Source organism: Canis lupus, chromosome 12, assembly GCF_048164855.1.
Source record: "Canis lupus baileyi chromosome 12, mCanLup2.hap1, whole genome shotgun sequence".
Taxonomy (NCBI): Eukaryota; Metazoa; Chordata; class Mammalia; order Carnivora; family Canidae; genus Canis; species Canis lupus.
In genome coordinates, this window is record NC_132849.1 from 7,300,111 (window position 1) to 7,312,738 (window position 12,628).

At 36.9% G+C, this 12,628-nt stretch overlaps 1 protein-coding gene and 1 long non-coding RNA gene across 4 annotated transcripts in view; one reads left to right on the forward strand and one right to left on the reverse strand.

Moving 5' to 3' along the window:
* Positions 1 to 12,628, forward strand: part of FMO5 (flavin containing dimethylaniline monoxygenase 5) — a 32,800-nt gene that overhangs the window by 18,019 nt on the left and 2,153 nt on the right. For both annotated transcript variants that reach the window (XM_072769493.1, XM_072769494.1), the window contains exons 4-8: positions 808 to 970; positions 1,744 to 1,886; positions 5,050 to 5,249; positions 8,521 to 8,873; positions 10,377 to 10,449. In XM_072769493.1, the coding sequence (XP_072625594.1) occupies positions 808 to 970; positions 1,744 to 1,886; positions 5,050 to 5,249; positions 8,521 to 8,873; positions 10,377 to 10,449 (932 nt within the window). The remainder of the gene's footprint in view (positions 1 to 807; positions 971 to 1,743; positions 1,887 to 5,049; positions 5,250 to 8,520; positions 8,874 to 10,376; positions 10,450 to 12,628) is intronic.
* The window catches only part of LOC140601037 (uncharacterized), a 63,213-nt gene that overhangs the window by 12,537 nt on the left and 38,048 nt on the right, over positions 1 to 12,628 (reverse strand). The window lies entirely within an intron of this gene.

The window sequence follows — 12,628 nt, forward strand, 5'->3', positions numbered from 1 at the left end:
AGAAGGAATAAAAGGATGATCCACACAGAGACATGAACCTGCGTAAAAGCAAGAATATTATGGAGAAGAACTGTAAATACTGCAGGATGACTAGGGTATACAGAAGTGGTATCTCCGAGTCCACCAAGACATTATAGCCAGAGACCCTAGAACTACATAGGAACATATTCCTAATGTTTCCTTAGGCTGGACAGAATAATGCATTTTTTAAAACCTAAAAATTATACCACTGACTATCCTATCTTGCAGCCTCTTTCTTTATAATTACTTGTAAAATGGGCATTAAGGGAGCCAAAGAGAGGTTCATTTTCATAAAATATGAGCCACTGGGATGTTTCTATACTCTAAGAGAAAGAGTCCTATGACTCAGTCACAAGTTTAAGACTAGACAGTGAAAACAGAACTTGAGGTAAGAAGATGTCCAGGGGTCAGGAGAGGAATAGGCATTTAGTGCATGGAAGGTCTTAGAAGCACAGAAGTCCAAGTTCTTTCTGTTCAAGTGTCACATGACATCTTAGGGCATGGTCTAAGAGAACTAGTAGTTTGCACACTTGTAAAAGCAGAGGAGAGTGCAATGTTAACCTGCCAACTATTTTATTTAACCTACTTCATGGGAGTTTTCTCACTCTGACCACAGCCCAGACCAAAAAGTTCTTATGTGTGGAATATGAAAATCAAATATCCCTACATGGGCTCTATTATGTGATATCAGCCTTGTGTAACACTCTGCAAAGAGAGTTATGTCAAGGAAGATGTCCACTGTATTGGCTGTGGTTAGTCTCCTATAGCTATCACTTTTCTTTTCAGACCACTGTGTGCAGTGTGAAGAAGCAGCCTGATTTCTCCACGTCAGGCCAATGGGAGGTAGTTACAGAATCTGAAGGGAAAAAGGAGGTACATGTTTTTGATGGAGTCATGGTTTGCACTGGCCATCACACCAATGCTCACTTACCCTTGGAAAGCTTTCCTGGTGAGTAGCCTACAAGGAAGGAGACCCTTGAACCATGCCTGTGACCTGATCTCTGAGGAATGGGAGGATTGTGGCTTGAGTGATTCCTACCTACAGATAAGGCTAATCCTAATTCTACATGTTCCTCTGAAAGATGTTGGGATAACTTTGATTACTGCCATTTGGGAAATAGAAATAACATTCATTTTGGAGACCAGAGAACAATTAGAGGGCTCTATCTTTGGTTTCAAAACAACCTTAGTTTTTCTAAGATCAAAAGAAAACATGGAATTGATCCATATTAGGTTGAATAAGGACTTTTTCAGCAATCAAGGAAACAAAGATTGAGTTTCTAAGGAAGAAATGAAAACATAAAGAATTTAATTATAGTCTTTGACCTAGATTTTCATTTTGAAAAAAAGCACTCTGTATACTCTAGAGTATATGAAAACATATATACTCCAATTGAAATGGGAGTAGGTATTTAAGGATGAAAAAACAAAAGATAAAGTATATTTTCTGCAGCAGTGTGGATTTGAGAGTCTACAAGTCCAAAATACAAACAGATCCTGAGGTAAGCAGGCTATTCATGATAAGAAAGTCACAAGGTTCTGCTCTGAGACTGTGAGAAAAGAAAATAGGCAAAAGTATTCAGAAAGGCAAGTGTGCAGTTGAGTAAAGGGAGACTATCTGGAGATGTGTGCTTAAACTCTACACAATGCCAGCAAAATGAATGGTTTGACAAATGAGAGCAGACAAACCTTGTCCAATAATTATTTTCCCTTCTCTTTCAGGAATTGAGAAATTCAAAGGACAGTACTTCCATAGCCGAGACTATAAGAATCCAGAGATTTTTGCTGGAAAGAGAGTCATTATAATTGGCATTGGGAATTCTGGAGGGGATCTGGCTGTGGAAATTTGCCACACAGCCAAGCAGGTTTGAATCAGTTAATTATTTACTTTGCTTCACCAAGGAAGCTGTATGTGGACCCACCATAGAGTACGGATACCTCCACACGTAGTCCATCAGTGCTAATGGCAAACAGGGCTTGGCTCTGTTGCTTCAGTTGGCAACATTATGATGATGATATGACGGAGCCAGTGTTCCCTGTTAGATTCCCATCATTCAGTTGACCTCACACTAAATAATCCCACGGATCCCAATCAGCTGTCTCTTCTGAGTATGCCTCTGACTTTGAAGACCAAGCAGTTGCTTGGTTGAACGCAGCATTCAGAATGCTCCTGTTTAGGCCACCAGAAGTGCCACACTCTTATGTGAAGGAAAGCACACTGGTTTAGTGGAAGACTTTGCACTCATAGGATTTTCCTTTTCACTCCCCAATTGAAAATGGAAACAGTCTAATCTTTCCAAAGAACATGGATATACGTATGAAAAGCATCCATGCTGTAGCATGCACATGTGCAAGGAGTTCACCCCAGCCTTTACATACAGTTAGGTAACAGAATGACATTCATACTTAAGCAATTTCTATGTCCTAGAGGTTTTTTGTTTTGTTTTGTTTTCTTGCATCATAGATTTTGAACTGGGAAGAAAATGTCTTCATTATAAATTCCCAGAAAAAGACATGTCATTGTTATATCTTGTTATTCATGTCTTTACTGAATAACTTTATTGGCAATAGGTAAGTGTCTGGTCGTTTTCCAGCAACTTTAATTAAGCTGTGTTCCTTCGCAAATATGTTTTAAATGTTTTTAAATGGGAGTTTAATGCCACAACTTTGTTAAATGATTTACCCAGAAACTCCATTCAATAGCACTTCTTCTCAGTATTGTCCCCATCTGTAGCTACAAAAGTAATTTCATATATTACTTCATAAATTAATTCAACAAGTTTTATCAGAAAATAGGTATATAAACAAAAAAGGGTAAAAATTTGTATGGGTGTTATGATAAAAGAGTGTGCAAGGTATGTTTATGGTGACCCAAAGCATGAGTCACTGGCTTTAATATCACCTTAATATCTTTAACATTAATATCACTGGCTTATCGAATGGTCAGTTATAAGGAAGCTGAGCCTTCCATGCAGGGAGAACTCTAGATTGCTAAAGAACAAAGCATCCAGGGCAGACCCGGTGGGTGGCGCAGCAGTTTAGTGCTGCCTACAGCCCAGGGCGTGATCCTGGAGACCCTGGATCGAGTCCCACGTCAGGCTCTCTGCATGGAGCCTGCTTCTCCCTCTGCCTGTGTCTCTGCCTCTCTCTGTGTGTCTTTATGAATAAATAAATAAAATCTTAAAAAAAAGAAAGAACAAAGCATCCAGAGTAGGTAGAGATATGTGGCTGTGTCTGAGAAAGCCTGGGGACAACACACAGCACAACCATGTCTGCATGGCAGGGGCAACACCAGCACACCACTAATGCAAGCCAAAGAAACACAATTGCCAGGTTCTAACTTTTTGCTTTATATATTAAATTGTATTTATTAGAAGTTGTTTGTAGATCAAAAAAATTTTAATGGACCTAAAAGTTTCAGCATATCAGGGAAGTTTTGGTATAATAAGTTTTGTGGTATAATGCTTTTGTAAAGTTCTAGAAGACATACGTTTCTTACAAAACAATCTTACATTTTTTTCCTATAAATCTGCATTTGTAAATACAGTGTTTGCTTAAAATTAGGTACAGATGGAAAACTGAATTGAGAAGTATGATGATAGCCATTAAGCATTTATTGAATGTTTACTATATGTTCCACCCTTTGCAAAAACACTATTTAATTCTCACAACAGCCTTGTGATGTATTATTGTCACTACTTTATACATAGGGAATCTTTTAATTGAGACTCTGAGCATTTATATTATTCACATATTTATATAACAGAAGTTATACAGACTGCACACAAAGCTGTGTGTTCCTGAGACCATGCATGCTCTTTCAACTGTGACATGTAAAACAGCTTAATCATCAAAGTATATACGGTTACCCTCAGTGAGAATGTATGAATGAAGTACATTATTATCCCTCTGTAGACTGATCACTTTTTTATATGAGAGCTTACGCAAAAGACTATAAAGCAGGTGTTATACCTTACAATCCTGGAAACTGTATCCTGAGAGTTTTGAATGGAAAGGACACTTTCACCAGGTAGTTGAATGTCAAAACTTTATCAGCTCTGAACGTGGACTTTAGCCAGCAGAGGACACATAAAGACTGATCGGTTTCCTGTTGTTTTACTAGTGATCTGCAGTTTTTCCATTAAATAATCAATGAAACATTTCTTCAAGCACAAGCTTTGGGGTTGTCAGACCTGGGTTGGAAATTCAACTCTGCCACATACTAACTGTATGATCTCAGGCAAGTTATTCATCGTCTTCATGCCGCTCATTGTTAAATGAGGATAATAATATCTACTTTAAGAGGTTGTTACATTGATTAAATAAGAATATAGATAAAGGACCTGGCATAGTGACTTGCAGGCCACAATTCTCAATCAATGGAAGTAATGATGATGATGTGTTGGGGAGACTAAAAGACATGTATGCTGTACCTCCCACCCTGGAGGAAGCACATTTGCAGGACAGAAATAAGAGTGTAAAAAGTTTAATAGCAATATAAATGATAAATAGTGGGTTTTTTTAGGTAATGCAAATAATGTCAAAAGCAAAAAAGACTGTAAGGGTTTTAGATTAAATGATGTCCAGTTGCTTTTCACTCTACTGCTTCTTGATTTTAAATAAGTTGGACAAAAAAAAATAAGTTGGACAAGTGGTAAATGCTAGAGAAGCTCAGAGGATGGAGAGAAAATTGTCATGTAAAACAGTCAGTGGTGTCTTAGGGAGGAGGCACACTTGATCTGATCTTAAAAAGGCTTTGGAGAATTAAGAGATTAGGTGACTTTTCAAGGAGGCATAATGACATTAAACAAATGCAGTGGTGGTTCAGAGAAAGATTCTTGGTTAGTGAATGTACTAATTTAATTGTATACTTAGTGTTTCAGAAGGAAAATTGCAAGAAATTAAAAAAAGATTGTGCAGGGACTAAAAAGAACGGAGTTTGAACTTAATCTTGAAGGGAGTGAGGTGCTATTAAAGGATTATGAGCAGAGGATGGCAAAAGCAAATAATTTTTTTCCCATGCCCCAGGTTTTCCTCAGCACCAGGAGAGGGGCCTGGATCCTCAATCGTGTAGCAGACTATGGATATCCTTTTGATGTGTTATTCTCTTCTCGATTTAATTATTTTCTTTCGAAGATTTGTGGTCAATCACTAATAAACAATTTTTTGGAGAAAAAGATGAACCAAAGGTTCGACCATGAAATGTTTGGTCTAAAGCCTAAACACAGGTATGTTGCCACGATGGTAGCAGGGCAGTGATAGCCAAGGCACAAGAATAAGGACTGTTCACACAGGCTAACAGTATAGCTACTTCTATCCATACATTAAGAAAATCCGCAGATCTGAGATCAGATTTCTACCTTGCCCCATTAGAAGTCCAAGATCTACTGATCTGTAATCTTCAACCTATGATTCTCCTTGGCATCATTCATTTTATCATTGTCTCAGATACAAGCTCTTTTTACATGATACCCAGTAACAACAACAAAATGGTAGATGATGGCTGTGTATCATTCATTCTTTCATTCATCCAACAGACAGTGAGCACCTGTTATGAGCCAAGTATAATTCTCATTCTATGCATGAGAATAGAGACTAAAGACCTAATAGTAATACTAATACAAATAATAACACCTTACTTTTCTGAGTACTTAATATAAGCACATGGGTAAATGAGTTACATATATGAACTCATTTAGTCCTCACAACAACTCTAAGGTTAGTACTATTTTTTAATCTTCATTTTGCAGATATAAAAACTGACAGAAAAATTAATTTGTCACACAAGAAATAAATGTCAGACTCGAGAAATGGATCTTACCTTAAATACTCTAAGGAGAAGACAGGCAATAGAATATGATAAATACATGGAGTGCTATGGGGGTATGAAGTGGCAGTCCTCACATAGTCAAGGAGGTAGACTGTGAAAGTATTTCTAGAGGCTGATTTTAAATGCTTTTTCCCAACTTTTTTTTTAAATGTTTAGATTTACTTACTACAAAACAGTAAGTACAGAGTGCCTATATACCTTTTACTTAGATTCACCTATCAATAGTTTGCTATGTTTGTTTTCTCTTTCTCCCTCTCTCTGAAGATAGATAAATCCCTGTATATTCAGCATCCATCGATCCACAGATGCATACATACATATTTTTTCCTGAACCATTTGAGAGTAAGTCACAGTTACTTAGACACTTTACCCTACATTCTTCAACATATATTGCTTAAGAAGTAGGGCATTCCCCCACATAAACATAACATAGTGACCACACAGGAAATTCAGCATTGATAAAATACTATTATCTAATAATTCACGTATTCAAATTTCCTAAATTGTCCCAAAAGTATCATGTACAGCTCTTTTATTTTTAAATCTGGAATCCTTTTAGGTATTATCCCATGGCATTTAATGGTCATGTCTCTTTAATCTCTCTTCTTCTGAAAGACACCATTTTTTGACATACACTTTTTTAAGAAGAATTGAGCCAATTGTTTTATAGAAAAGCTCTAAGCTTGGACTTGCATAGTTGTTGTACCTTTACTGTATTCAGGTTAAACATTCTGGCACAAATTCTCATAGGCTACATTGTGCCTTCTTTGTGGATCATGCCAGCATTCATATGATATCAGTTTATCAGCATTAATGATATTAAATTTGATCACCTGATTAAGGTGGCACCTACCAGGTTTCTCCTTTTTTTTTTTTTTTTTTTTAGATTTTATTTATTTATTCATGAGAGATATGCAGAGAGAGGCAGAGACATAGGCAGAAGGAGAAGCAGGCTCCCTGCAGGATCCCAGGACCCCAGAACCATGACTTGAGCCAAAGGCAGATGCTCAATCACTGAGCCACCCAAGTGCCCCTAGGTTTCTCCTTTGCAAAGACTTTTTTCCTTTGATCAGTGGGGTGATACTTTGAGACTATGCTCCTCAACAATCTTTCACTCATTTATTTCACCCATTTATGGAAATGAGCATTTATACATTTATAACATTGGTGATTACAAAATTAATTAAGGCTGGAATAATAGGAGCTAGTCAAGTAAATAGGGTAAGGAAGTAGCATTCTAGTTATAAGTACAAGGTCTTAGAATATGAAAAATACATTTTTCTCTGGGCCTTAATGTAGTCTGGTTTGGCTGGACTATAATAAAACAACAAAGATGAAAGAGTGATTGAGTACATCTCTAGCCTCACTGGACAGGTACATTAAAACTTTTGTATACTCTGCTAAATAAAATATGTGGAATGAAGACAGTCCAGAGCCATTAAAAGATTTCAAGCAAGTGAGTGACTAATAATAAATATATTTTTGAAAAATAAACAAACATAAATATATTTTGGAAAAACCACTCCAAAATGATGTAGAAGACAGACTGAGGGAGATGGAGCAGCAGGCCCTAAAGACAATTTTAATAGTCTAGATAAGATAGAAAATAGATAAAACTATTCTGGGGATGTTAAGTGAAGAAAGGGAAAAGCCCATGCGACCAGATATTAAGACTCACAGTTTTGTGGCTTGGGCAACTATGTAGATGGTGGTATGGTTTGTGAAAAGCAGTAGTTTGGAGAAAAATATAAAATCATGAGGTCAGAATGGGAACAGAATCTGTATCTAAAAGGTTAGAGTCAAAGCATAACCAAATGCAACAAACCAGTGATAGTAATGCCATGTTCCTGAGGCTAGGCCAGCTCTATCTAAACATGATGGGCTGAGAATTCTCAGAGCCTGTTAACTAAGGGTCCAAGGACCCAGACTGATTTTTAGAAAGGCCCAAGACAAAGGAAATCCTATTTTTTTCAGCACCCTTATCCTATGCTGTTTCTGGAAAATACTGCTTAACAGACTCAGTGGCTCCCAAGGAAATTCATAGAAAACCATTTTCATGTAAATTCTAAAATCCTAGTCTGTGTAACCTTGGGCAAGCCACTTAACTTCTTTAGGCCTCAATTTCCTCACCTCTAAACCTAGATAATGACACCTGTTCTGCCTCCTTTTTTGGTTTTGTGTGAGACTCAAATGAATGTATATAGAATCAATTTATAACTATAAATTACTATATACATGTAATTTATTATACAGTTTGGAAAATGATGGTCTAATTCTAGCCCTTGGGTCTTTGAAACTAGAAATGAGACTCAACAGAGTACAGATAGTTCAGTTTTCCAGACTTACTGATATGTGGATAGAAACTATAGGCCTGTGGCCTTATATAACTGAGAATATTACTACTATTCCTTGAGAAACCATATATATACTCTTCAGATAAGACCGTTCTTCTTTTACTTCTCCAATGTCTTCTCTTTCAATGCCATCCAGGGCCCAACTTCTGCTCTGAGATCCTGATCTGTGCCAAGCTGGTATATGCTAGACCTTTCCCAAACTTCATGGATAGACCAAGAGAGAAAGAATCTTCATCAAAGTAAAATTTTGTTTACATGTTACTGGTCTCATTTTTCCTTTCTCTCCTATCTCCTTCTTCTGGTCTTTATTCACAGAGCTCTGAGTCAGCATCCAACAGTGAATGATGACCTGCCAAATCGTATAATTTCTGGCTTGGTGAAGGTGAAAGGAAATGTGAAGGAATTCACAGAGACAGCTGCCATATTTGAGGATGGCTCCAGGGAAGACAACATTGATGCTGTTATCTTTGCCACAGGCTATACCTTTGCCTTCCCTTTTCTTAAAGATTCTGTCCCAGTAGTAAAAAACAAGATATCCCTTTATAAAAAGGTCTTCCCTCCTAACCTGGAAAAGCCAACTCTTGCAATCATAGGCTTGATCCAGCCTTTGGGTGCCATTATGCCTATTTCAGAGCTGCAAGGACGCTGGGTCACTCAAGTATTTAAAGGTAGGTGACCATGCAAGTTGACTACCTAACTACCTAGTGGGTATGTTTAATTATGTTCTTGCTTTTAAAATAGCTGAAACAGTATGTATGACTGTAACAGTACCTGTCAAAAAATTAGTACTCAAAAATTATTTTTGAGTGAATGTAAAGTAATAACTTATAACTGTAGACATATATTAGAATCTCCTGGGAAATTGTCCCAAAATAGGTATGCTTTGCCTGGTGGTGTTTATGTAATAAATCTAAGGTGAGGCAGACATAAGATCTCTGAGAAAATATTCCTCCATTGATTTCGATGTGTCAAAAATTAAGACCTGGTTAGAGACTAGTCCAGAATGTTTAAGATCAACCTCTCAAATTCCTACTTTTCCCCCTTTTATTTTCCCTCTTTAAGTTTTGGCAAGGAGAACATGAGAAAAAACTTTGGGGTTTGGGATAGTAGGCTTATTATGAGTCAGGAGAATGATATGGTTTCTACAAGGCTTGATTATATCTAGCATCATTAAATAATTATAATGTCCTATAACTTAACAATTGTTACTCTCTAAACTGGTCAGCACTTAACCAAAGACTTTTATTTTATTTTATTTTTTTAATTTAATTTATTTTTTTAAATTTAATTTTATTATTTATTTTTTATTTAAAATTTTTTTTTGCCAAAGATATTTTAATAGTGAAACTGGAGTGCATGAAAAGGAGAGAGACAAGATTGATGAAAGAATCTGAAGTACAACTTAAGGAGCCAGAGAGGTTTACCTAGAGAAGATAAGATTCAGGGAAGATTGTAGAATTCCCTTCAAATGTTTGAAGAATGTCCCATAGCAAAAGAATATTATTTGCTTATCATTATCATTTCAAATGGTTGAATCAGAATCAAGGAGTGAAACTTAAAGAGTTGCACAAAATCAGCTTAACATTAAAAAGAAACATGCCAACTTTGTTTTTGTTTTTGTTTTTGTTTTGTCAGCTATTGCCATTTTAAGATGGAATGGACTGCCTCTGAAATTGTGAAGAATCTAAACAGAATAGGAAAACACTTATCTTTATAGGACTTTTGGTAGAAAATGGGATCAAGAGTTTATTTTTCCATCTTTCTCTCTGTGGTATAAAGCGTCTTTGTTACAAAGAGTACAAATGTGGATTTGGTTCCCCTACTCTGCCCTTTTACTTCCTTATTTTTCACATACTTTTGGGATGATTTATCATTTCCTCATGTCCATTATTTCATTTCCCAATGAGGAAGATGATGTTAAGGAGGAGGAAGATATTGGTTAGAAGGCAGAATAGGAGAAATATCTTGCAAAGACAAAGTAGAATAGAGTAAGTTACTGTCAGTAATGTCATATTGTGGTGGTGATAGGCTAAGGTGATCAAGTGGATTGTAACCTCCTTGGTTATGGAAAATTATCCTCTATTTCTTTGAGTTCTCCATGCATAGTAATTATAGAATTTTTGTTCCCAGTGAGGTAATTTTACACTTAAAATTTTTATTTTCCTCTTTAGGGCTAAAGACATTGCCCTCAGAAAGTGAAATGAAAGCAGAAATAACTAAGGCTCAAGATAAAATTGATAAAAGGTAAGAAATTCTCCCAGGAGGGTTTGTGATTAATTTTCTACTTTGTTAGCTCTTAATTAGAGTGATGTTGCACCATATTAATTTTTAAAAATATTTGCTTATATGAGAGAGAGCACATGCAGCAGGGAAGGACAGAGAGAAAGGAAGAGTCTTAAGCAGACTCCGCACTGCACATGGAGCCTGACTTAGGGCTCGATCCCACCATTCTGAGATCACAACCTGAGCCGAAACCAAGAGTCAGATACTTGGGACGCCTGGGTAGCTCAGTGGTTGAGCGTCTGCCTTCAGCTCAGGTCATGATCCTGGAGTCCTGCATCCTCCCTGCAGGGAGCCTGCTTCTCCCTCTGCCTAGGTCTCTGCCTCTTTCTGTGTGTCTATCATGGATAAATAAATAAAATCTTAAAAAGAAAAAGAGTCAGATACTCACCAACTGTGCCACTGACATGCCCCTATTATATTATATTTAATCTTCCTTGTGTTACTTAAAGGATTTAGATTATATTTTGAAGGGAAGGGAAATAATAGTTTGTGACAATAAAATGGAGAAATAGCACCAAGTGGTTTGAATATGCATGGAAAAGGAGAGAAAAGCATTTAAAAGCCTATGATTAGAACCTAAAAGAAAAGACAAGTAGGAAAAAGCACATGGAGAGAAAATCAGGTATATTAATTTTGGTAGGATTGCTTGAAATGCTAGTGGAGCTCCCAAACAAAGGAAGAATGTCAATGAATTAATGGGAGGAAGATATGGTCCAGTTACAAATCTGTAGGTAGATTTATAAATTAGTATAGGCTACTTTGCTGGCTGTCATCATGTGACAACATACCCAAGTCATAGTGGTTCATGAGTGTGATTTGGGAAGGTGGTAACATCAACTAGTTGCTTGGGTAAACATGGTAAGTCAGCAATCTGAATTTCAGAACTTGAGTTTATTCACTGGATGATTTTTATTTGGACAAAGTGGAAGTTGATGGTAAGTTCTAAATTTTTATAGAAAAATCAGAGGTACAGTCATTCCAAGGCCAAAGAGGTAGTCTTCTTTAATTGATTGCACTAGCATAACTCTCCCCTATCTGGCAAGAGGAGAAAGCTTACGTTAACCCTGATATCCTTTCTAGGTACTATATTTCCCTTCTTAATTTCACTGCCAAATTTCTACAAGAAATATTCTATAATATATGCTCTAAATTCTTACTCTTTTCTCTCTCCTAACCCTCCTGCATTATAACTTCCATCCTTAATTCTGCAACTGCTGTCTTGAAGGTCATCCATGACCAACCCCATTTTTCTTCTACTTCTGAGTTTGGTGCTTCTAAATGTCTCTTCCTTCATAGAGTGCTTTCTTTCCTCGATTTTCTGGCAGTAAACTATCCTATTTCAACTTTCCTCCTCTCTTTCCTTTGACTTACTTTTGTCTAACTACCTTCTGACTGTAAGCAGTCCCCAAAGATAGAATATAAAGATCACCTTTGTACACAGAGTGTTTCATACACATGAGTTTATTTAATCCTTGCAACAACCCTATAAGGCTGGTACCAGTGAATCCCGTTTGTGAAACCTTCATGAATACTCAGCTCTTGACTCAACTACTATAGGGTAAATGCCTAGAGGATAAAGGCCTAGAGACCCTTGAGCCAATATAACATCCATAAGGGGAGGCTCTCAAATTCTTTCCTGTTTTGTCCCATTTCCATGAAATTAGTCCCATTTCAATAAATTCCAATTTGATCATCTGTTAGTTCCTCTGGAATTCCATCTTATCGATTCTACCTCAAATTTATTTTCTATCATTTTTTCCTGTCCTTGTTTTTGGATTCCCCATCTAATCTCAATTAGTTTGACTTGGCTTTTCTCCTACTTCCTTTCTGTCCTACTATAATTTATTTTCCTTATGGGAAGTAAAAAGAGTAATCAGTTAGCTCTCTCTCTTTTTTTTTAAAGATTTATTTCCTTATTCATGAGAGACACAGAGAGAGAGGCAGAGACATAGGCAGAAGGAGAAGCAGGCTCCCTGCAGGGAGCCCAATGCGGGACTCCATCCGCATCACAGGATCATGCCTTTAGCCAAGGCAGAAGGCTCAACCACTGAGCCACCCAGGCGTCCCTCAGTTAGCTGTCTAAATCACATTCCTTCCACAAGTATCTGTTACCATATTTTCTCATAAAAAGTTCTAGCTC